The sequence below is a fragment of the Tetrapisispora phaffii genome, chromosome 5, assembly GCF_000236905.1.
Source record: "Tetrapisispora phaffii CBS 4417 chromosome 5, complete genome".
Lineage (NCBI taxonomy): Eukaryota > Fungi > Ascomycota > Saccharomycetes > Saccharomycetales > Saccharomycetaceae > Tetrapisispora > Tetrapisispora phaffii.
This window is the reverse complement of record NC_016524.1, coordinates 242467-267563: the sequence shown is the minus strand read 5'-3', so window position 1 is coordinate 267563 and position 25097 is coordinate 242467. Positions and strand designations below refer to the sequence as shown.

Below are 25097 nucleotides of genomic sequence, written 5' to 3'. Positions count from 1 at the left end.
TTCTTAACAGTTTTGCTTATATCTTAAAGTTTTTCAATCTCGGAAATTGGGATACTTACTTAGTCGTGAAGACTTCTCGAAAAAAGAAAAAAGCTTCAAGACATTTTTGTTGATGAAATTAATTGATTTTTAATTTAATTATCTTAACAATTTGGTGAAAGAGTAACTGAATGAGGAAATATATGCAAATTGTAACTTCGAATTAGTTTAATGTAGTTGAAATAATTCCGATTCTGTTTTCAATTTCAAATATCAGATCTTTTTCATGGTTCATAACACCTTTCCCAAGCACTAAAGTCGATAACTGCACCAGAAGATCATAAGATCTTAAGAGAAGAGACAAAGTTATAGAAACTCAATTGTCCTAGAATCCAAAAATGAATATATACGATGATGTGCTTGATGCAACTGTTGTTTCGAGTTCTTTAGTAGGGCATTTCACTAGTGAGGACTATAAAGAATTGATTACGGTTAGAACAAACATTTTATCTATTTTCCAAGTGGATAAATCAACTAATAAATTACATCTAAATTACGAGTTCAAATTAAACGGAAGAGTATCAGATATTGCTTTGATTAAGCAAGTTGATTCAAAACTTGATTACTTGATTATTTTAACGGCTACTGCAAAATTATCTCTTGTGAATTTTAATGTTTTCACCAATTCATTGGAAACTATAAGTCTTCATTATTATGAAGATAAATTTAGACAAAATTCCATTCTAAAGTTAGCAAAAGAATCGAAGTTAAGGATAGACCAAGCTAAAAATTGTGTTTTATTATTTAATAATGATAATATAGCAATTTTGCCAATCTCTTCAACAACTGATGAATTTGAAGATGAAGATCTCGGACAAGAATCAAGTGCTAAGACAGTAAAGAGAGGTAATATGTCAATTAAATTTCCATCTCAATCTCAGAAAAAGAATAAAATTACTAATTCGAGTATAATTTTAAAATCGACTGAATTAAATTCAAAAATTCAAAATATTATAGATATTCAATTTCTATCGAATTTCTCAAAGCCAACGCTTTCTGTCTTATATCAACCAAAATTAGCATGGATTGGCAATTCGAATTTGGTAACCTTACCTACACAATATATGATACTTACATTAAATATTCTCGAAAGAGAAAATATTAAATCACAAGAAAATGGTGAAAATTCTTTAAATCAGGATTTAATTGAAACAACTATCATAGGTCAAGTATCTGAGTTACCTTATGAATTGCATACTATTATTCCTTTGAACAATGGTAGTACTTTAGTTGGTTCTAATGAGATAATATATATTGACCATACTGGTGTATTACAATCATTAATTATTATTAACCAATTTCAAGATAAAGAAACTTTGAAAAAAGGAAGAGTAATTGATAAATCTAAACAAAATATAATCCTAAACAAACCTATTAAATTCATAAATGCAGGAAGTAGGGTTGAATCAAATAACGTGGATGATAAAAATAATGTTTTAATATTTGATGAAAACAATAATATTTATTTAGTTAATATTACTTTAGAGGGCCGGTTATTGATTAATTTTGATATAAACAAATTACCAATAGTCAATGACGTATTAAGGGAAAATTCTAATCCTTTGTGCATATCATGTCTACGCTCTGACATTAAAAAGAAATTTACTGATCTATATATTGGTTATCAATCTGGTAATGCATTATTGTTGAGATTAAATAATTTGGACTCTGCAATAGACTCTAAAAAAGAAAAGGTAGAAACTAAAATAAACACATTAATATATGCTGAGGATGATGAAGATGATTTATATAGCCATGAAAAAGAAAGCACTGATGATGTTAAAAATACACTGAAAAAAATTGAAACTATTCAACCATTTGATATTGAATTATTATCATCTTATAAAAATATTGGACAGTTATCGTCTATAGTTGTCGGTAAGACTTCATCAGTCGAAAAAACCGTAAAGGGTTTACCTAATCCAAACTCAGATGAATACTCCATTGTAGCTACATCTGGTCATGGTACAGGATCGCATTTAACTGTTGTTCAACCAAGTGTAAAGCCTAGCATAGAACTAGCATTGAAGTTCATTAGTGTTACTCAAATATGGAACCTAAAATTTAAATCTCACGATAAATATTTGGTTACAACAGACTCCAAAAATAATAAAAGTGCAATTTACCAATCCTCAAGAGGTTTTGAACTTTATAAAGAAGGCAGATTTAGAAGAGATGCAACTACAGTTTATGTTTCAATGTTCGGTGAAGATAAAAGAATTGTTCAAGTCACAACTAATCATTTATATTTATATGATACTAACTTCCGTCGCTTAACTACAATGAACTTTGAGTTTGAGGTAGTTAACGTTTCGGTTTTAGATCCATATATTCTGATTACATTATCTCGTGGTGACATTAAATTATATGAATTAGAGGAAAACAGAAAGAGGAAATTGTTTAGAGTTGAATTACCTGAAATTTTACCTGAAATGGTCTTGACTTCTGGTGTGATATTGAAAAGTAATATGTGCAACGAATTTTTAACTGATTCAAAGAATTCAGATAAGGAGGAACTTTTATTTACATTTGTAACTGCGGATAATCAAATTATATTTTTCCCAAGGAATCATAACGATAGAATTTTCCAATTAAACGGTGTTGATCAATTAGATGAAACATTATTTATAAGCACCTACCAATTACCACTTGAAGTTATTCCGGATCCTCAGATTAAACAAGTCATGATCAATAAATTGGGTAAGGCTAACAAGGAAGAATATCTGACGATTTTGACTTTTGGTGGTGAAATTTATCAATATCAGAAATCCATTAGAAGGCATAGTAGATTCCATCGTAATGTAACTAGAAATAACCTATCCATAACTGGTGCACCGGATAATGCATATGCTAAAGGTGTCAGTTCAATCGAAAGAATAATGCATTATATACCAAATTATAATGGTTATTCTTCCATTTTCATCACTGGTAATGATCCATATATTTTGCTAAAAGAAGATGATTCTGTGCCACGTATATTCAAATTTGCAAATATCCCTCTAGTTTCGATGTGCCCATGGGGTAAAACATCAGTCATGTGTGTTGATGATATAAAAAATGCAAGAGTTTACACATTAGAAGTGAATAATATGTATTATGGTAACAAGCTACCACTCCTAAAGGTTACTTTAAGCGATACTATCGAAGATTATATGACATTAACTAAAATTACATACCATGAAGGATCTAATATGTATATTGTCGCTTACGCTAAGGATATTGAATATACAGCAATTGGTGAAGATGGTGAACGGTTAGTTGGCTCTAATGAAGAACTTCCACACTCCATGAGTACCCAAAGTGGTATTTTATTAATAAATCCAAAAACTTGGAATGTTATTGACAGAAAAGATTATGAAGCAAACACCATTATTAACGACATTAGAACTATGATTATTCAATTAAATTCAAAAACTAACTTTAAAAAAGAGTTAATTGTTGTGGGTATTTCGAATGTTGGCACTGAAGATTTGCCCCCAACAGGTTCCTTTTATATTTACAATACTAATGAAGTTGTTCCAGATCCTAGTAAACCAGATACTAACTATAGATTCAAAGACGTTTTCCATGAACAGGTTAAAGGTACTATTAATAATGTTTGTGAAATAAGTGGCAGATTTATGGTAAATCAAAGTCAAAAGTTGCTAGTGAGAGACATCCAAGAAGATGAGTCTGTCGTTCCTGTTGCATTTCATGACGTACCGGTTTTTGTAGCTGATATAAAATCCTTTGGTAATCTATTTATTGTCGGTGATTCTATGCAAGGTTTTCAATTTGTAGGGTTTGATGCAGAACCATATAGGATGATCATGCTGGGAAGAAGTGTTTCGAAGTTCAAAACTATGGCATTAGACTTTGTAGTTAGAAACGGTGAAATATATTTTGTAGTATCCGATACAGATGACATTTTACATATTTTAAAATATTCACCAGACGAACCAAATTCTTTGTCAGGTCAACGTCTAGCACATTATTCAAGTTTCAATATACATTCGACAAACACATCGATGCATTTATTACCGGCTAATGATGAATTTATAGAAAATAAAGGTAACGGTTCATCTATTTTCCAAACAATAGGTGCCAACTTGGACGGTTCCATATTTAAAATACTACCCTTATCTGAAGATAGTTTCAGAAGATTATATGTTATTCAACAGCAAATCATTGATACAGAAGTGCACGCTGCTGGTTTGAATCCAAGAATGGAAAGATTGTCAAATGAATATTATCAACTTACAAATGTAACAAGACCTTTATTGGACTTTAACCTGATAAGAAGATACAGTAATCTATCAATTAAGAAAAGAAAATCTATTGCTCAAAAAGCAGGCAGAAATGCACATTTTGAAGCTTGGAGAGATATTATCAACGTTGAATTTTCATTGAGATCATTAACTACCAAAAAGTAAAATCTGAACTATTAATTAAATTACTTAATACACATTTTTCATAAAGAGTACTCTATTTGAGTCAGCTCGTGTAAATAAAATAATAAAATCAGTCCATAGAATTTACTTTAGTTGTAATTTATAATCTAATTTTGTATAAACATTTCATATCAAGCAAACATCTCTTGAGAAGTGTTCAAATTTGATATTTGGCGATATCTTTCTTACTCGCTTCACATTATTTTTTGCATATCAAAATTAATATTTCAAACTCTTGAAATTCGAAAGATATAAAAAAGGAAGTTTAATTGATTTTTAGTTGTAAGTAATACTATTGCTAGTTCATAATAGAACACTCAACGAAACATAATAGCGGAGTATATAAATTTGCTAAACAATTTTTGGTGGCAATTCATTAGGTAAAATCTGATATATATAGAAGCATGCCTGTAAAGAAAAGGACGAATGCTATTAAAAAAAAGAGTGTTACATTTTCTGATGACACTACAGTAACACAAAATGAACATAATAAGAAAGATAAGGACAGTGAACATCCACCAGTATCTGTGAAGAAAACTATTTTTACTATTCCAATCCATTTATTAGGTCTATTGTACTGCTACATATTTGTATCTGAATCATTTGATACATTAAAGTTACTATGTGGACTAATTCCAACACAAATTTTATATGTGATATTGCAATTTAATAGAAATACAGTTTATGGTAACAAAAGATTGAAGGTCAATGTATTACTAATCTTCATTGCAGTATTTGCTGCTCTTGGTGTGAGTTTGCCTATAATGTTAGGCATTATTTTGTTTGGGGCACCGTTGATAGACAAGAGCAAGGAAACACTTTTATTGGCGTTGCATGCTAGTTTCTTGGCATATCCTGCAATTTATTCTGTATTCAATTGTAATTTTAAAGTAGGTACATGGAAAAAATATTTTATTTTTATAATATTGGGCGGTTGGATCAGTTGTATTGTTATACCACTTGATTGGGATAGAGAATGGCAAGCTTGGCCAATTCCAGTTGTTATAGGGTCATATATCGGTGCATTCTTTGGCTATAGTACCGGCTCATATTTCCTATAGCTTGGCACATTCTACTAAGAAACCTCCATCGGCAAGATCATTAGTTAATGATAACTGTAAATTATTAACCCAGCATTTAATTGAATGTATAATATTCAATAGAAAACGTTTAGACTTTTTGTGACTAATTTATAAATTGTATGTTTGAACTTTTTACATAAACTATTTACAATATTGATGAATATTATTATATAATTTTAATTTGAGTATCTTCCTTGTAAGTACACTGTTCCTGGGCCTTGCATTTTGATTAAAGACTTCTCATTTCTGAAAAATAGCTTATTATCAAGTATCCAATCCAATTTAATGGATTTCAAAAAGGTATTAAACTTCCTTTTAATTTTGACTTGAAATTGAGAATCCGATGGTATAATTACACTGCCAATTGTAATACCAGACTCATATGCAACTACAGTTCCTAATAAAACCTGTAAAGACTCTTTTTCATCCAAAGTAAGTTTTTCAATTGGACCATAGCCATTCAAAGCAAGAATCCCAAATCCGGTCATCTCATTTGTCTTTTTATTGATGCTTAAATCACCAGCAAAGCATAATAAATTATTGTCTATATCCGGGATTATTATACCTTTCTTATAATCATTAAAATTTAGAATTGGTATATTAGAAGAAGGTACAGGAGCACTCATTATTAGATTAACTGGCATTTCATTAGTAGTTAATTTTTCCATTGACAGTTTTTCACAATGTTCTCTATTCATAATATTGTTCAAATTACTATCCATATGTGTATTCATAATACTGATTTTATCAATATTCCCATATAATGAGCTGAACGCAGGGAGTTTGATTAATAGTGAATCATTTAATTTTCTAAATTCTGGTAAGTCAATAAATGGACCAGCTCCTGTACCTTGTTTCTTGATTAGAAAATCGGAAGTAAGTTGAGATCTGTTAGTTATGGTTCTGTAAAACCCTTTATTCACTAACGGTATCTTCTCGAATACTCTGTATGCCATCGATACATTTGAAGTAGACATTTTTCGAATCAGGTATTCTGTTAAAGGAATTGGGGAACTGGGGAACTGGAATCAACTGTTCACCAAACAATTGAACTTTTCGTGGAACTTTTAGCACTTCAGCTAGTAGGATCACTCTTTAACTGCAAGTGAGAGTCATATAATAGTATATTAATTGTCTTCATTGAATTACTTTAAATAAATTTCATTTAATCTCACTCACTTAATTGGTAATTTTCAACAAGTTAAAATGTTTCAGTTTTTATTTTAATATATTGTCCCAGTAAATGACAATTTCAAAAACACTTTAGTCTCAGAAGTATGGTTTCGAATATAAAATTTAAAATTATAAGAGTTATAAAGAATCAATGATATGTGAAAGTTATCTTATTTATTAATGTAAATTTATATACTAAAAGGTAACATAGTAATCGTTTAATATTGTTCCTGAGTCATGGAAATCTGTAATTAATACAACTGTCTGTATTTTCTTATTATGGGAAGAAAGCACTGAAGACGTTTGAATAATTTCCTGGTGTAATGCCTAATGTAATCGAATCAACTTTTTCGTATTTATCTCTCTTGCTGTAGAAATCAGTCTTTATCAAGGATTCTGAAATGCTGATCATTTTTGTATTTATCTGTTCTAGCTTGTTATCTGCAATTTGAGATAAAACGTCAATGAATTGATCTTGATCTCTGTTTTTGATCGAATCTTTATTTTCAAGATATTCAATAATAACTTTCATTTTAGATAATATTTTGGAAATATTTTGGTCGATATACTTCAGATTTTTCTTGTAATCATCTAATAACATCATAAGTTTGCTTAACACATCTTTTAAAGTATTCATTAAAGTTTGTAATAAAACTTTCTTTGTTGCGTCTGTGCTATCATTTATGATATTGCATGCTACAGCAGTACGTTGGTGCAAACTCAAAAGCATATGGCATATATTATCTAATAAATTGAATGAAAAGTTTGCAAATAAAAATTCAAACCCAGCAAACTTTAAGGTAGCCAGGTTAGAAAATGCGTAAAATAAACTCTCTTGAGTCAACTTTAAAAACTCATTTAAGATGTCTTCAAACAAATCTACCTCACCCAAGGACTCGTATTGTATCAGCATATAATTGTCCAATAGTAGAACACTGTTACGATAAATTGTAGAGTCAATAACATTCTGTAGAGTAGAAGCTGTATCAGTGCCTCTTTTATTGGCATCATTTAATTTAAATTTATAAGTTTGTTTGAATTTTTTAAGTTTTTCCATAGAGATAAGGAAATCTTTCGAATGCAAGTAAGCTACAATATCCATTTGAAAGCTCAATAGAGGGATATTGTTAGCTAATAATGGATCAATAACAATAGACGAATTTAACTCAGGGCCGGAAACCAAATTTGGCGTCTCACCACCAAACAAATGTCTGAGACAATAGTTTTTGAAGATGAAATTCCAAAGTATAATTGCTTCGGCATTTTTGGACTCGTAATTTAACGCTAATTTTCTAGCTAAGTAGATATCCTCATCATAGTCAACCATATTATTATAATTTGAACTGATCATTCTGTAAAATTTGTATAATGAAATTACTTTTAGTACTTCGATTGATTCGTAATTTTTTCTGGATTCTAATTCTGTTTTCATGTACTCCATATTAGCCTTCAATGTAGGTACCCAATTTTTCAACTCTTGGTAGTTTTTCAATTCCTCTTCCTTCAGAGGGATCAACACAGTGGAAGAAAGAGATTCGAACGTTAACAATAAACACATATTAATATTAAATAGCGCTAAAAGATTTTCGATACTTTGCTCCATCAAAATAAATTGTGTTGCTGTAGAAAATAATTGTTCAATGGATGATAGAAGCTCATTTTTCGATTTTAGGACAGGGATCATGGATCCGGACACTTGGACTAATTCTGTATATTTGATAATCATTTCTTGCATCAATGCACGTTCTGGTAATCTTATAGTTGTTACATTTTTCTCTAGAAACGATTTCATTGATCTAACGTCTTCCCATAATTTGAATTCCTTCGTGAAGTGCGTTTTGTTTAAATTGTGTAAAGTGTTATAAAATCTGGCCAAATGTCTATCACGATAGATTAAGAATTGTTTGTCAAACACTTTATTTCTATTATCAAACAAAGGTAGGACATCATTGACCCCTGATTTAACGCAAACATTATTACCAATTGCAAAAATTTCTTGTTTATTTATAAAATTTGGATCGATGACTTTAAATTTATCGACGTTATCCTCTGAAAATTCTGTCGTTTCATTACAGTTGCTATGTGCATCGTCTCCTATATCTGAAGTATTCATATCACTATCATCTGTAGGGACCCTTGCTGCTTGTCTTTTCGATTGTTCTTTTAATTTTTTGAAAATAAGTTCATCATTATTTGTTGTTATGGAGGTTGATTTCTTTTTATTGCGCTGTCTTTTAATATCTTCATTCAATTTATCCAATTCTTCATTTTCTTTATATAGATCTGACACTTCTACCAATTTTTCTTCTAAGAATTCCATTTCTTTAAGAAGAATCTCTTCTTGGGAATAACGTGATTTCATCAAATCAAACTCTGCTGGAGTCCCGTAGTAACTCATCAACAACTGATAATCTTCATAACCTGCAGGGATATACGGATTACTTTCATTATCACCGCCCATCCCACTATACTCGTTGCCATTTGCACTTGACTCAAACATACCACTTTGAGCATTCAACAGTTGCAATCTGGTGTTGTAGTCCCTCATCTGCTCCAGCGCTTTCAATCCCATATGCTGATCATTCTTATGAAGTAATGACTCTCTCACATGATGATCCATCGCTACCTGAGCCTTGCTGACCTTTGGTGTCGTTTTTCTCTCATAGTTTGACACCGATGGCGTATACATACCTGGAACATCTGGAAAGAAACAATCATATTTCCCCGATTTGTTACAATTCCCACAAACAGGTTTCACACGATCACAGCCAATCTTACGTCTCCTACACTGCACACAAGCAGGTGGCTTCCTCATCTTTCTACCCCTAATATCCATCTTCTCACCTTCTGGATGCCTATTTAATTTTAACACTTTTGATAAATTTATTTTGTTACTCAGCGTGCACGCAACCCTAAAAAAAACAACAACAAAAAGCCACAGGTAGACAACAGATACTCAATTACCTGACACCGATCTTACCAATTAACCTCTATAGCACCAATGTATATATATTCTTATAAATATATATTGAGGGATCTTATTATATTCTGCTATTATATAGAACACAGCGTAAAATTATTTTATAAAATTAACCGCGTAACCTTTTTCAAAAATCCAAGTCGTTGAAAACTGAAAATTGAACCTCGAAATACCCTTAACCTTCTAACCTCACAGATATTTAAATAAGCTAACCGCTGTATAGCTATACTTATAGTCATTATAAAGAAAGAAATAATCTAAAGAGTTAATAAGTATTTATATTTATATATAACTTCATTTTAAGTTGGTTAGTATACTTATTGTTATTGTTGTTGAAGAAACAAATTTTTTAATTACTGAAACTGCAAGGTGAGGGGGCGGGTAAATTGTGGTTGGAACGTACAGTATGATGTGACGCAGCAGAGTTATGGGAGATGGTAGAGGTAAAGATAAGTTATAACAGTTAGTTAGTATATAAGTACATGTGTGTCTCTGATTTAGCTGGTGTACTCTCCACATGCGGCGATCTTGACGTCTTGGACTGGCCTATCGCTGGCATCCTTCTTGACTTTCTGGATGTAGTCGACGATGTCCATTCCTTCGATGACTTCGCCGAAGACGACGTGATGGTCATCTAACCATGGAGTTTTGATTGTGGTGATGAAGAATTGGGAACCGTTAGTGTCTGGACCTGCATTGGCCATGGATAATTTACCAGGGGCTGTGTGTTTGATCTTGAAATTTTCGTCTTTGAATTTCTTGCCGTAGATCGATTTTCCTCCAACACCTCTGCCGGTTTCGAAATCACCACCTTGGATCATGAAATCATCGATAACACGGTGGAAGATTGAGTCAATGTAACCGAAGGATGGATCCTTGGAGATAGCTAATTGGAAGAAGTTCTTGGCAGTCTTTGGGACGTCATCACCGTACAAACCCATCACAATACGCCCAACGTGCTTGTCAGCATGTTTAATATCGAAGAATACTTTATGAGTGATCTTTGGATCGACACTCTTGGCTGCCATTGAGATAGCCACTAGTGAAGTAAGTGCAACTAGTAGAAAATTTAACACTCTCATCTTTTAGAAGGCGTGTAGTTGTATTAGCGGGACAAGTCGTGTGATTTGTTTCTCTAAGGTCTTTAAAAACGATCAAGTTGAACAATTCTCATCCACAACAGTGATTTCCACAAATTAATTTATATGAAAACTGTACATTACACACTCAGGAGTTCTTTTTAAAATAAGTGTTCGTTGAGAATAAGAAATGTCTACTTGTCTGACAATGCCTCCTACGCGCAAAGGAACTGCTGGGTATACGAATCTCAAATTAATAAAAGAGATACACTGATAGGAGTATAAGTCAAACTACAAGTCTATTTGTAACCATCGACTAGCATTGGGTTGCTAGATGATAGGTATATATGGAGAGTATGTCTGTATATAATAATATTAAAATGTGTTATTTTTATATAGACATATTGAATGTGAGATACGTAGATCTTGCGTGTGTTGTGTTTCAATAATTATATAGTTTTGAGTAAATGAGAATGTACTTATAACTCATCGTGAGCCACCTCATGTTCTTGTTCTGCGACTGGGATAGTTTCAATCTCACCGCTCCCAACGATCTTAACTGGCTCTAGTGGACTGTCTCTTCTGTTTGTAGCGACAGTTTCAATTTGTGAGACAATGTCCATGCCTTCAATGACCTCACCGAAGACAACATGACGACCATCTAACCATGGAGTCTTGACTGTCGTGATGAAGAATTGAGAACCGTTTGTGTTTGGACCTCTGTTTGCCATCGACAATCTGCCTGGTTTGTCATGCTTGATGTCAAAGTTTTCATCTTCAAAAGTGTTACCAAAGATCGACTTGCCACCAACACCAGTACCGCTAGTGAAGTCACCACCTTGAATCATAAAATTTGGAATAACACGATGGAAAATCGAGTCAATATAACCCATTTTAGGATCTTCTGATATAGTTAATTCATAAAAGTTCTCCACAGTCTTTGGAACAACTTCACCATATAGACCCATTATTATACGACCTAATGGTTTATCACCAGCTTGAACATCAAAGTACACTTTATGAGTAATCTTAGGTTCCTCTGAACCTAAAACAAAAACTGTAAATAGAACAAATAAAGAGATGATACTGTTAAATAATTGCATTTTGTCCGTTACTTCACTTAACAAGGATAAAGAAACCACAACCGCAACCACAACCAAAACAGAAACAACAAAACAGAATCATTATCCACTCAACTTATACTAAACGAACGACAAGCAGCTTTTAATCCTTGCAACAGTTCTTGATACAGTCTCATTCATTAAAAGTTGTTAATTGCAATTTGTTGGTAATGAGGAACAACCATTGCCTGTTTGCTGTGTCATTCTGCACGAAAGACGATAGATAAAATAGGCACGTGACCTTAATGTACGTGGTGTGTGGGTGTGCCGTTCTTCAATTTAAGCAGTGATTGTATGGACAGTTGTTTCTGCCTGGAGTGGATGACACATTGTGCGTTTATTTAGTCTATGGTTCTACACGGTTTTCATGATTATATATACTCTGGGGTGGACTTAATGCTGATGGCCAGCAAAGTGTCCATCATCTCTTTTGGTAGGAGTTCCCGTTGGTTCGGGTCATAGCGAGTAGTGCCCATTGCGGTGTTGGCAGTGTTGGCAGTGTTGATGGCCATTGTCTTTGAAGATGTGTTGATGTTTGTACTGGCAACGCTGTTGATGCTGTTAGTTGGAGGTGCAGTATTGCCTGCGATGGCTGAGGTGGCGGGTGCGTTGGTCCTGAGAATGCCATTAGGGTTAGTATTTGAATTTGTATTCGTGTTGCCGGTTGCATTTTCATATGTGGGTCTGATTTGAACACCTTGGGAAGGCTCAAACATCGTCACTTTATGGAGATTCTCTAGCATGGATGATATGTGATAACTTGCGGACAGGAGTCTGCTCTGAATGATGTTGAATGCACTAGGTGACTGGTAGACGTTTGCACCAATGATGTAGTATGCTTGTAGTGTCTGTGTCGTCTCGGCACTGATACGGTTTTGTTTCTTGATGATCCATAGATCTGGTTCTCTTACGTATGCTAATACGTACTCTAGGCCGGTCATTTTGGAAAGTTCTCTTTCCATCATTGCTTGGGAAGGGTACTTTAGAAGAATCTCTCTACGGCTAGGCCCAACGTGTTCGAATTCTTGATCTGTCGAACGGTCATCAAGCGATGATTTAAAAATGTCCAACTGTGACTGCATTTGGGACTGACCCCCAGCACCATCCTTAGCATCACCACTTTCTAGCTCACCTGTATTGTTGTCATTGTCAGATCCACACTGCTTATTCACTTGTTGTTGTGGTTGTTGAGATGGTACTTGTGAAAACTGTTTCTGCATTCTTATCACTTGATTATTGGAAACTTTGTTGAAGAAAGGTGATTCTGAGAAATAGTCCATCACATTGTCGGTATGAAGACCGAATGCTTGAATCCATTCTGGCGATTTCCATTGCAATTCGTCTAATGGTGTGTCCATATTGAAAGTTTTTTACCCTTGTTCCAACTTCGAAACTAAATACACTTATTCAATCGTGTCTATAGAATCGAACCCTTCGTTACTTGTTTCTGTTCATATATATAACCAAATAGAATGTATCTTGTAGTACTTAATATTCTAATATTTCATCCTCTTTTCACAAGGGCCACAACTACATAAAAATCTGAAAATGAAAAATTATGTGATATTTTCAAATCAATTTATCAAATAAGGTAAATGCATTGAATGGTAATTGTCTTTACTTGATTCTGCTTTACTGAACCGTTACATTATAAGCTGCAGCAGATATACATACAGAAATTAGTGTTTTTTAATAACAATCTTTTAACCTATTAACACTACAGCAAGAGTAAGAATGAGTTCACGCAGATTTTTTTCAATTGGTACACCTATTCTCAATTCGATAAAAGTTGCACAAATGGTATCACTTAAGCCAACACAATCCATACCTGACGTTAAAACATTTTTAACTATTATTGGCAGAGGTTGCCATGAATTGGCTGATACGTACGAAAATAACTGGGAAAATTTGGTCAGTTGGGATTCTCGTATGTTAAAGGAAAAAGGTGTCTCTGTACAACAACGTAAATATATTTTAGTAACAGTTAGAGAGAATGAAGAATGGTCAAGAGATAAAAGAAATAAAAAAGGTAAAAAATCATTTTTTGGTGGTGAAAGGCACAGGAAAGAAAACATCGCTAAGTATCAGGCTGAACAAAGAAATAAATAAGAAACCAACGTAAATAAAGTTCAATGAACTTTATATATATACATGTAAATAAATAAGAATAACACTAATTTCGTATTTTGAATATTTTTTTTGCTTGATTGATAATAAATTACAAAACAGAACTTTTGAATTCATCTTATTGATCTGTTTACTAATAATTATATGTATATAATGCTAACGTGCTATGAAATGCATCAAACTACAACGTCAAGTAGTAACTTTTTCAGTTCTGGTCATTAATAATTTAGATATAGACCACCATCTTGATCTTCAAGAACAGAGACAAGATCTTCCACGTCCTCACTACGCATATTCCACCCTAATCTGGATGACACTGAAATGTTTTTCAAACAAGGAAGTCTCGATTCCATGATTGCTATGGTTAAATCATCAGGATGGATCTTAGATGCCATACCTAAAGAGCCACTACATTCCAAATATATTGTTTTTAAAGGTCTTTGGTATATCAACGGAGTTAACATATATTCTGCAAATGCCCATTTGGAACAATAATCTACCATTAGCTGAATTGATATCAAGTTTGAGCAATATCGGAACACATAATCAAGTGAATTTTCATTTAATGCAGGCATAGGATAATGAAACAGAAGATGTTTCAAATTATCTCCAATTTGTGCTAAAACGGTATAGATTGCGTGCTCATCGACTCTCGGACAAAAAGAAAATTCTAACGTAGTGATAGTCCTGGGCCATTGAGTGCCTCTAACAAATTCATTGGTAACACCACCACTCAATTTAACGTATTTCAAATTTGATGGCCACTGGAAATCTTCAAAACCTTCACAGTCTATGGAACTTCTCGGAAAAGATAAATGTGTCAACTCTTTGAAACTACTTATAGCAGAGAATAGATCCTTTAGTTTAACGGTCTCTGAAACTAATCCTAAATCTAAATATTTTAATTTATGACATGATTTTAATGATATTAAAGGAGCATAACCGAAACTTGTTTGTGGTGCTGTAAATATTTCTAAATTAGAAGAACAACGTCGAAGCATTTTTGAAACAAATGAATTTTTACCACTTTGCATAATAGTAGATAGGTTAAGTGATTTTACATAATCACCAAACTTTCTCTTCTTTTTAAGCACTAAAGTATCAACAAATTTATTAAAATTTTTACTTGTTAATAACGGAGTTTCGTATATGTATGGTAAACACATCCAATACCAAATTTTGCAGACTAATAAAAAGTTAATAGTTATTTTATCACAATAATCAATGACCATTTTTTGTATCTCCAGCGGTAGTGCCATCGGTTCAGCTTCTATATTCAATAATTCCATATTCTTTAGTAAAGTACTGGCTTCTTTTGAGGCATTGGCTAATTTTTTTTGAGATTCTGATTTCCTATAAGATGTTGCTTTACCTTTTTTCTTCTTCGACAAATCTATTATATTTCCCTCTTCATCGTAATCATTATCTGAAAACTCATCTTCCAAAGTAGTTGAAGATATTTGTTCACTATATGCCACACCTTGGGAATAACTATTCCCATTTGCAGTGCTGAACTCTACAACACGAACAAAACCTTGACCACCAACATATTTCCTATATGGTGCCTTTACCTTTTTAGGTCTAGATTTATTAGCCATAACTACAAGACCTCTATCTATACTTAAGCTTAATTAAAAAAAATAGACAACCCCTCTTACACCTTAACAGCAATGATACCAGACCAAATATGGAATAAATTATATGTAAATAGCTCCGTAAACAGTTAAATATCTATAATAACTTAGAACTTCGCTGTGGTTTTGGTCTATATGCTAAATATGCTAATGGTAGCAGATTGACTATATTCTGGAATGCAGTAACGACATTAAGTTCCTAGACAAACAAAACCTTATCGTATCTACTATAATAGGTTCTTCAGAAGAAGGATATATGAGTTTTATAGTCATTTCAAAATATATTCATCAGTTATCAACAATTAACTCTTTAAATAACTCACATATTTTTAAGCATCTTAGTTAATATTTCAAGCTGCATAAAAAAATCAATATCACACTGTAGTGCAAAATTAAAAATATATCTAAAATGGCAATTGAATTTATCTATAATTAAAAGGAAGATAATATCATGTACCATATCAAATTGTATCTACTAGGTTGTATATAATTGTGACAGTATAATTGAAATATTGGCATTTTATCAAGTACAATTGATTTGAATCCAAACAGGTTCCATTGAATTTAAATACATAATCAATGTCATCAATGGTTGAAGTTGCAGACACATTAGAAAAGGATAAGATTAGTAGAAATATAAACATCGAAGGTATTGGTCCATACAGACCATATAAAAAATACAATTATTTAAGTTTATTACATTTTGGTCATCTTAATACCTTTGATATCCTGATCTCTTTGATAATAATCGGTTATTATTATTATTATATGTTATTTAACAATAACATTGAAACTTTGAATACTACTGCATCTGAACAAGAGTTTATTACTTTGCTAAATAAATATAGAGAACAGATTGTGTATCTAAATTCAAGTTCTTCATTTCCAATATACTTTTACTCGTTATTCCCTAATGAGGTGATACTGTTGAGGAAAGTTACCTTAGTGTTAGTTTCACTTTTTTTGGGTATGTCATATCTACTCTTGAGAAGAGTGTGTGTCTCTACTTTAATTGCAGTTCTGGCAACAGTCGCTATCTCATCAGTACAAATATTTCAGACACATTCACTAATTGTTACTGAACTACCATTAAATTGGTTTTTAACTACCGTAGCAGTATATTCCTGGAGAAGTTTAAAAATTTACACACCATTGACAAAGGCTTGGTTTATAAATATACTAATGGTCTCCATATCATTGGGTTTATCAATTTCTTCAAAACATATTTCCTTTGCGACGTATACATGGATAATAATAGTATCGTTGAATGAGCTTTGGAATTTAATAAGTGACATAAATTTATCTGGAAAACTGATTTTGAAGGTTGCATCAATACAAACTTTTTTCTTTGTAGTTGCACCAATAATTATATTTGCAGTAAATATAATAGCATCAATCGAGAACTTCAAACATGATGATATTGCTGTTTCTCAATATCTACCTATCGATTTCCAAGCTCACTTGAGAGGAGGGCTAAATTTCACAGATAAATTTTATTATGGATCAATTATAAAAATGCGCCACGTCGAATCCCTTGCTGGATATCTACATTCAGATGAGATAAATTACCCATCTGGTTCTCAAGAACAATTAGTCTCGTTATCTGATCAAGAAAATGATCCAAATAACGAATGGATTGTAGAGCATCAATTTGCTAATTTTGATTTTGTCAATAGATCTGTTGCAGTTGCAAACCAAGACCTTATCAGATTAAGACATCGTGTAACTGGAAAACTACTAAGAGGTTCTACTGCAAAACCACCTGTTAGTGAAGAAGACTATACCTCTGAAATATCATGCACTGGTGATCAGGATTATACTGGAGATACTGATGAATTATGGAAGCTACAAGTTCTAGGTATGAATGAAAAACAGTCCATCTCAATCCCTAGTTCGATAATCCAACTGTTTAACGTAGGACATCATTGTGCTGTGATTGGTCATGAAGTCAGATTACCTTCTTGGGGGTTAGATAATCAAGAAGTCCTATGTATTGATCCACCAAATCAAATCAAGACATTCTTCCAAATCAGTTATGTCAATTACAGAGTTAAAAATTATAAAGATGCGATTGTTTACAAAGGTAATGAAAAAACCAATGTACTTGTTAACAAAATTTCATTAATGATTGACCTAATTAAAACTGATTTGAGATATAATTCTTATATCAAAAATATTAAAATAGGGGAAACTGCACATGTAGCATTTTGGCCATTTACATTTACTGATTTAGGTATTTCTGATCAAATTTGGTTGAGTTCTATTGTAGCAATCATAATATTTATCGGTATTTTGACAAAAAATGTATTGTCTTGGAATCCATGGATGATAACTACTTCTAACATCGATATTATGCCCGACTTTTCTTTTAGTTTCAAAATCGAACTTCTAATGGGATGGTTACTGCATTTTGCTCCATTTTTTAAAGCAGCTCATGATAACCTACACATAATTCAATACTTCCATAGCTTTTACTTTGGGGTGTTATTATTCGTTGTTCTTCTAAATGATCTTTACAGGTGGAATCGTCTCACACTCTTTTTCTCAGTTATTTACTGTGTTTCCCATATATACATATATTTTAGTAACTACTGAGCAGAATATCTACTACATAATATATGTAAGTAATCATTAAATCAGAGAAAAAGCCATACATACTAATCATATATTTTATATTTTGAATAAATGTCAAAGAGCTCCGATTGCCAAGAAATATCAAAGTTTACGCTGACGAAAATAAATGTTATTAGAACTTTAATTGTATTAAATTTACAATAATTATTTTATAAAAATGCTAAACGATTGAATGATTAAACTATTTTTGTTATATCAACATAAAATGTTTAAGTAAAATGAGTTATTTGAGAGAAAACTGAGGATAAGGCAAACTTGTTAAATCAGAATGAAATTTGAGTAACACTGATCATGACACTGAAGGTTATTGTAACAAATAACCTTTACATTAACAATATTGTGCCATGGGAATATCCTTTAAAATGCAAAAAAGAAAACGAATGATAATTAGTTGGGAATAATTGAAACTGTAATAATGTTAGTATACCATTGTCAAACATAATTGATAATTATGATTTAAATCAACGGCATAAAGGAGAGTCCATACTGCTAGGAGCTAAGTAGTACATAAGAATATCATCATCCAATGACTTTCTTGGACTAGATGTTTTTTCAAACCATGTACTCTCTAACTGCGGTGTAGCTAATAGGTTTGGATCTGAATTTGATCTCTGTCTATTAGAAGTAGGAGATGATATATTTAATGATTTTTCAAACTTGAATTTTAGATCATCTTCTTGTTCGGAGGAAATTGGATTTAACAATTCAACATTGTAGGTATTGGCAATTCCTCCTCCTTCTTCTTCTTTTAGTACCGAAGGAAAAGTATAATTCTTTAAGAAATCTAATGAAACTTCACTTACGTCGGATTTGGTTGCCATGTGCTTCACAGCATAATGTTTCTCAATATAAGTTAAACCAGTTGTCTTTGTACTATAAGCATCTGATAAAACAGATGTTCCCATAGTAGATATAGACATAATTCTCTCTGAATCAGGTGTAGAATTAGAAATTCTCTTAAAATTCGAAGAATTGCCAGAATGTCTCTGAGTATTCAAATACCTACTAAAGCTTTCTGAAGTATTTAATGGGATGGACTCCGTCACGAAAGCTTTACTTAATGATTTCATATGACCAGGTTTTGGTGATGTTAATTGTTGAGAAACAGGACGTTCAATTGAAGTAATTTCTTGTTCATGCGCCACCAATTCTGGTTGCTCATATATATTCTTCCCCGCGTGTGAGATATGTTTGAATCCGAATGGGGATGATATTGTTTTAAGCTCTGTTTTATTCGAAGAATCCTTACCAGTGAACATCTTTAAAAAATCCTTTGATTTTTTTTTCTTATGTCCAAATTTTTTGGGATTTGTAGTCTTAATGTTAGTCATTGAAGGTAACTTGATATTATTTTTATTTTGTAATAATGGCTTATCACTATTTACAATTGTGACTCCATATGGAGTCTCTTCATCATTTAGCATAAATTGTTCTGATTGAATGCCATATATTTTTTCAGCCTCTTGATCCTCATCTAACCAGATGGAATTCATCTGGGGAAGCAATGAACTAGGAATAGCCGAGCCTTCGTACATATTATATGTTTTTTCGAATGTTGGTTTGTCTTGGTTAGAGATGCTCAGCCGGAAGCAAACGTATTAGTTCTTAATTTTATAGCAAAATATTGGTCAATTATCTCGTGAAAATGGTCCTTGTTATTCTACTTGCCAATTCTCAACAATTAACGTAAACTCAAATATCGATCCTTATATATATTCAAGTTAAAGAGTGCAATCAAACCTTGTAATAGTGGAAATCTCTGCAGCAAAGTAATTTGGTTTAACAACCTCTCTATTTACGATTCGACACTGTAATTAACACCACTTCTGTTAGCTCTTCCTTAATTAAATGTTAATGAACAAAGAGAATAGCCTCAATGGATCAACACCAAAAACTTATATGAAGTATTGGCAGTGGTAAAAGTACAGATAACTAAGTGTTTAAGCTGATCAAACATACCTGTTCTTACTGTTTGTATCTTATTTCAAAGAATTTTTCACTTTACCCAGGAATTGGTTTGCCTAACTAGGAAATTTTAAGCGGAACAGATCTTAACATTTCCGTTTCCAGCAAAAACATGAAAAAGTTCAGTTCGAAGTCGATGAGTCGATGGAATTGTTATGAACAAGTTACGAAAAGTTAACAATTTTTCACTGTTTGCAGTAACCAAAAGTTGAGTTTACATTTTGGAGCAGCAATAGCACTAAGTGTACTCAAACGAACATTTTCGTGTTGCAACAGTGGTTCATCGATCGTCTCTTTTGCAGGTAGGAAATGGGAGAGCCGATATTTGAGTTGGACAATTGGTGTCTGTCGGCTGTTTAATTTAGTTCTAGTTTTTTTTTTCAGGTAAACGATTTCTTGTACCACTAAGGAGAGCTATTTCTGTCATCCTGATCAATAGTTAGTCTGTCGTTCTGAAATTGAGATACTCATCATGGTCATATATATGACTTGGGACCGTATTGTTGGCAATTCGATTATTTAAAATATACATCGTACATATTATCAACTATTTATTGTCTCAGTAAGGATTTTGTTCTATGGTGTCTATAAACTTCTTTATATTTTAGTCTTCTTGTTGTTCTTGAATTCATCATCGCGGCTGTCGTCCCTTGAACGTTTGACAATCTTCAACAGTTTAACATCGTCTATCTTTTCTATGTCATTGACTACATCAGATGTAATCTCACCACCCACAACTACAGTTTGTTTATAGCTTTTATTTCTCAATCTACCATTCAACAGCACCAAAGACGCAAGATCGCCCATGGCTCTTGTGCATTTGTCACTCTCAAGACCCATGGACTTGATTAAAGCTGTGACTCCAATTATGTTTCTGCATTCTAATGAGTTCTGGGCACCACTGCTAATGACAATACCTCTTGATCTGGAACTTCTAATGACACTTCTGACATTACTTATAAACTGTCTTCTTGCTTGTGTGTCCCTCAACGCATAGCCATACACTATTTCTAACTTAACACCTCTCTTCACGCAGCTACAAATACTCTTATGCTTTAAAAACACTGGCAATCTGCTCCCAAAATCAAATGTCAACAAATCAACGTCCAATCCAGTGGTGGCCAAAGTCACACCTTTCTCACTAATCGGCATTGCTGCAATTATATCGTATGCTTGAGATATTTTGGACAGAGATTGCCCCTTAGATGGATCATCAATAACTAGTGTAACTCGGGAGTATATTTTCATGCCTGTTTGTTTCATGAAATCGCCAAACCTCTCTTTTACTTTAATAGGATTCAGCTCATTGACATTATTAGAAAATTTATTAGAATGACTTACTGTGAAATTCAATGCAATATGTGTATAACCTAGAACATGTAATGTTTGTAAAGTTTCCTTTAAGGTAGCCAAGTCTTTATTTGTGATAGGTTTGCTAAAATCCTCTTGAGGCCATTTTACATTCAAATCAACCAACATGATGGTATCTAATAATGCAGTGAAAAAAAGATATTCTTTGACTTCTATGATAGATCTAGATTTGGGTCACTATTTGGAATACAACTATATGTCAATCAGGAACTGAAGCATCTTCATCTTTTAAATATTAAATAATTCTTTATTTATACCATTTGCTCATCGATTAATTTTTCATTCGCAGTACATTAGTCAAACGTATTCGGTGTGTCCCTAAGATATTGATATTAGTGAAAAGGTCAATAACTGACTTTAATGAATAAGGAATAAAATAAATATTAGGTAAAATATTGTGAGATAGATATATGATATATACATCTTTTGAATGCTGATCTATTTGATATACTAATATCTTATTTATACTACAGATTTATATGTTATGAGAACAATCATGTGTTTTAATCATATTTAGATAAACTTTGAAAGTATCGATGATTATAATTCACCCTTGACAGTAGAACCCGATTTTAAGTCCTTGGCAACAACTCTTAATTTACCGTCTTTGTCGATGTTGAAAATGATTTCGACACCTTTACTGACACCTTTGACACCTAATTCTATCAATTTGTTACCTAATTTATAATGTTTTTCTCTGACAACTTCTGGTTCTTCATCAGACCATTCTTCACTGTCATCTTCATCTTGTTCAACTGGGGTTGGTTCAACGGTCTTCTCTTCAATGAAAGACTCACCTTCATACACGCCAACTAACAAGTCACCAGTGGCAGCCTTTAAGACAACTTTCTTTTGAACTGGGAATGAGGTTTCTGGTAAGAAGACTGGTAAGAAATCTCCATTGGCACCAGCTAAACCGATAGCTTTTGGTAAATGTGGAGTGTTGATGACAATTGGTTGTAAAGCTTCAGCTAGTTCATCGGCGTCGTATGCGCTTAATAGTCCAGCTTGTAGAGCAGCACCAGAAGATGATAATTCATTTGGATAGTTAGTTGCGTTGGCGTTTTGAGGGCCTAAAATTTCAACAGATTCCGGAAATAAAAATTCTAGGTTAGAAGATAACTTTGGAGTGAATGCGACACCACCGGTTAATAAAACAGCATTGATATCTAATAAGTCTAAACCGGCTTTAGCGATGACAGATTCAATGAAGGCAGAAAATTTACTGAAAACCTTGTTGGTGACTAATTCATATCTCATTCTGTTGATGGAGAAATGGTAATCGAAACCATCTGCTAGAGAATCAATAGAGATAGTAGCAGAAGTAGCATTAGATAAAGTCTTCTTAGTGATAGAAGCATTGGCCTTTAATTTAGCCAAAGATCTAGCATTCTTTCTTGGGTTGGCTTGGTTTTTCTTTTGGAAGTCTTGGGCAAAGTACTCGACTAATTCAGCATCCAAGTTTTCACCACCTAATTTTTTATCATGTTCAGTTGCTAAAATGGTAAAGATACCACCACGGATAGCAATTACAGCAGCATCGGATCTGACACCACCAAAATCAGCAACAACAACGTTGACATCGTCTTCAAATTTGTATTGTTCAACATGAGCTAAAAGAGAAGAAGATGGTTCATTGATAAATTGAACAATGTTTAATCCAACGGCGGCAGCTGAAGCCTTTAAAGCAGCCTTTTGTTCATCGGTAAAGTTAGTTGGAACTGTTAAAACTGCTTGAGAGATAGTAGTACCAATGTAATCTTCGGCAGCTAATTTCAGTCGGTTTAAATGTCTAGAAACAACTTCATCAACGGAGATAGTTTCTTCCTTACCTTCACCTCTGGAGATAACGAAACCAGCCTTACCACTTGACATCCACAACTGAGCACCGCTTTCACATCTAGAAGCATCACATTCAGAAAATGGTAAACCAATGAAATCACGGAAATTGACAATTAGTGTTTTTAGGGTTTTTCTGACTAACTGTTGTAGAGCTTGACCACCATGGTATTCATCTTCACCAACGTATGATAGCACAGATGGGATAGAACGTTCACCATCTGGGTTAGCAATCACATCGACATCGTTTTTTGGGTTAATATAAGCGATAGAAGATGAAGTGTTACCGAAAGAAATACCAATAATTGGAGAGGACATTATATATAGTTTCGTTGCAGGGTGTTGATGGTGGCTTTTATATAATATCACTCTGTTAAAGCAAGGATAGCTTGCCTCTTTTAAGTCGAGATTATAGTGGAAGATATGGTTTCTACCTTGCGAAAAGTCGATGAGATGAAAAATTTCAGTTCGTTCAAAGCGATTCTCTTACAATATCTAATTTCTCAGAGTTATTGAAGCAATGTTAAACTGTTAAATAGGTTAATAGAATCAAATTGGCTAATGAAGTGCAATGATTTATTGTAACAACATAAACCTCCCAGCGAACCATACATCAGCAGGTTTTACTCTATTGTGTTTACCTAAACAAAATCATAAAAATCCATTTGAGAGAAGTGATACCTGATGTCTCATTCTGGTGCTGCCGTTTTCAAAAAGGTATCTGGTATAATTACTATTGATGAAGGTCATTCTCCTGCTATCCTGACATGGAGATCCACAGATGGAGATAAGACCAGCGTTATTGAATTAGATGGTATTGATAAGCTTCAAGCTACACCAGCTTCAAGTGAAAAAATGATGTTAAGACTTATAGGGATCGTAGATGAAAGTAAGAAGATTAAAGACAATGATGGTAACGAAGTCCTACCAAAACCTGTTACTTACATGTTTATGTTTAACAACAGGATAGTGATGGATAATATCAAAGTTACTTTGCAGCATATTATATCACGTTATAAAGATACACAAGCTTATGAAGAGAAATCTCGAAGAGAAACTGGTGGTGAGTCCGTAGACAGTACACCAGTAGTATCAACACCTCTGATTAATACCAGAAAACTAGATGATTCGTTGTCCAGGAAGAAACTTCTATCGAATTTTAAACTTCAACAATCATTATTACGTGAAAATAAAACTTTAATGAAAACTTTCCAAGAGACTGTAATGTCCTCCGGTTTGCCGGCTGACGAATTCTGGTCGACAAGAATTGCTTTGTTGCGAGCATTTGCGTTATCGACATCACAGAAGGTTGGCCCATATAATGTTTTATCGAGTATCAAGCCAGTTGCATCATCAGATAATAAAGTGAATGTGAATATATCCAGAGAGAAAATTATGAGTATTTTCCAGACTTTTCCAATTGTAAACAAGGCATATATGGATAATGTGCCAAAAAATTTCAAGGAACCTGAATTTTGGGCTAGGTTTTTTGCCTCTAAATTGTTTCGTAAATTAAGGGGTGAACGTATCTCACCAAATGATAGAGGTGATGTTATTATAGATAGATACTTAACATTGGATGAAGATTATGATAGACAAGATGATATCAGTTTACAGCATGAC

The 25097-nt window shown here is 33.0% G+C and overlaps 14 protein-coding genes across 14 annotated transcripts; 5 read left to right on the top strand and 9 right to left on the bottom strand.

Annotated features, from left to right (window-relative positions):
* Window positions 1–377: 377 nt before the first annotated feature.
* On the top strand, window positions 378–4451 carry CFT1 (cleavage/polyadenylation factor CFT1; the record flags this gene model as incomplete). Its single annotated transcript, XM_003685613.1, has 1 exon — window positions 378–4451. One exon carries the CDS (start codon window positions 378–380, stop codon window positions 4449–4451), a length of 4074 nt encoding a protein of 1357 aa, XP_003685661.1.
* Window positions 4452–4873: 422 nt separating this feature from the next.
* GPI11 (mannose-ethanolamine phosphotransferase GPI11) lies at window positions 4874–5530 on the top strand (the record flags this gene model as incomplete). The annotated part of the gene is made up of 1 exon (XM_003685612.1): window positions 4874–5530. The coding sequence occupies one exon, from the start codon at window positions 4874–4876 to the stop codon at window positions 5528–5530; it is 657 nt and encodes a 218-aa protein (XP_003685660.1).
* Window positions 5531–5727: 197 nt separating this feature from the next.
* On the bottom strand, window positions 5728–6528 carry TPHA0E01300 (uncharacterized protein; the record flags this gene model as incomplete). The annotated part of the gene is made up of 1 exon (XM_003685611.1): window positions 5728–6528. The coding sequence occupies one exon, from the start codon at window positions 6526–6528 to the stop codon at window positions 5728–5730; it is 801 nt and encodes a 266-aa protein (XP_003685659.1).
* Window positions 6529–7001: 473 nt separating this feature from the next.
* On the bottom strand, window positions 7002–9560 carry RSC3 (Rsc3p; the record flags this gene model as incomplete). The annotated part of the gene is made up of 1 exon (XM_003685610.1): window positions 7002–9560. One exon carries the CDS (start codon window positions 9558–9560, stop codon window positions 7002–7004), a length of 2559 nt encoding a protein of 852 aa, XP_003685658.1.
* Window positions 9561–10201: 641 nt separating this feature from the next.
* Window positions 10202–10786, bottom strand: TPHA0E01280 (uncharacterized protein; the record flags this gene model as incomplete). The annotated part of the gene is made up of 1 exon (XM_003685609.1): window positions 10202–10786. The coding sequence occupies one exon, from the start codon at window positions 10784–10786 to the stop codon at window positions 10202–10204; it is 585 nt and encodes a 194-aa protein (XP_003685657.1).
* Window positions 10787–11262: 476 nt separating this feature from the next.
* Window positions 11263–11886, bottom strand: CPR5 (peptidylprolyl isomerase family protein CPR5; the record flags this gene model as incomplete). The annotated part of the gene is made up of 1 exon (XM_003685608.1): window positions 11263–11886. One exon carries the CDS (start codon window positions 11884–11886, stop codon window positions 11263–11265), a length of 624 nt encoding a protein of 207 aa, XP_003685656.1.
* A 389-nt stretch (window positions 11887–12275) lies between these two features.
* MED6 (mediator complex subunit MED6) lies at window positions 12276–13262 on the bottom strand (the record flags this gene model as incomplete). The annotated part of the gene is made up of 1 exon (XM_003685607.1): window positions 12276–13262. The coding sequence occupies one exon, from the start codon at window positions 13260–13262 to the stop codon at window positions 12276–12278; it is 987 nt and encodes a 328-aa protein (XP_003685655.1).
* Window positions 13263–13638: 376 nt separating this feature from the next.
* FYV4 (mitochondrial 37S ribosomal protein mS41) lies at window positions 13639–14013 on the top strand (the record flags this gene model as incomplete). Its single annotated transcript, XM_003685606.1, has 1 exon — window positions 13639–14013. The coding sequence occupies one exon, from the start codon at window positions 13639–13641 to the stop codon at window positions 14011–14013; it is 375 nt and encodes a 124-aa protein (XP_003685654.1).
* Window positions 14014–14249: 236 nt separating this feature from the next.
* On the bottom strand, window positions 14250–15629 carry PFU1 (Pfu1p; the record flags this gene model as incomplete). The annotated part of the gene is made up of 1 exon (XM_003685605.1): window positions 14250–15629. One exon carries the CDS (start codon window positions 15627–15629, stop codon window positions 14250–14252), a length of 1380 nt encoding a protein of 459 aa, XP_003685653.1.
* Window positions 15630–16244: 615 nt separating this feature from the next.
* PMT7 (putative dolichyl-phosphate-mannose--protein mannosyltransferase) lies at window positions 16245–18260 on the top strand (the record flags this gene model as incomplete). The annotated part of the gene is made up of 1 exon (XM_003685604.1): window positions 16245–18260. The coding sequence occupies one exon, from the start codon at window positions 16245–16247 to the stop codon at window positions 18258–18260; it is 2016 nt and encodes a 671-aa protein (XP_003685652.1).
* Window positions 18261–18760: 500 nt separating this feature from the next.
* TPHA0E01220 (uncharacterized protein) lies at window positions 18761–19834 on the bottom strand (the record flags this gene model as incomplete). Its single annotated transcript, XM_003685603.1, has 1 exon — window positions 18761–19834. The coding sequence occupies one exon, from the start codon at window positions 19832–19834 to the stop codon at window positions 18761–18763; it is 1074 nt and encodes a 357-aa protein (XP_003685651.1).
* A 1027-nt stretch (window positions 19835–20861) lies between these two features.
* Window positions 20862–21743, bottom strand: RPP1 (RNA-binding RNA processing protein RPP1; the record flags this gene model as incomplete). The annotated part of the gene is made up of 1 exon (XM_003685602.1): window positions 20862–21743. The coding sequence occupies one exon, from the start codon at window positions 21741–21743 to the stop codon at window positions 20862–20864; it is 882 nt and encodes a 293-aa protein (XP_003685650.1).
* A 432-nt stretch (window positions 21744–22175) lies between these two features.
* Window positions 22176–23792, bottom strand: TPHA0E01200 (uncharacterized protein; the record flags this gene model as incomplete). Its single annotated transcript, XM_003685601.1, has 1 exon — window positions 22176–23792. One exon carries the CDS (start codon window positions 23790–23792, stop codon window positions 22176–22178), a length of 1617 nt encoding a protein of 538 aa, XP_003685649.1.
* A 366-nt stretch (window positions 23793–24158) lies between these two features.
* TPHA0E01190 (TFIIH subunit TFB1 family protein) lies at window positions 24159–25097 on the top strand (the record flags this gene model as incomplete). Its single annotated transcript, XM_003685600.2, has 1 exon — window positions 24159–25097. A coding segment is annotated over one exon (939 nt), but the record flags the coding sequence as incomplete, so codon positions are not given.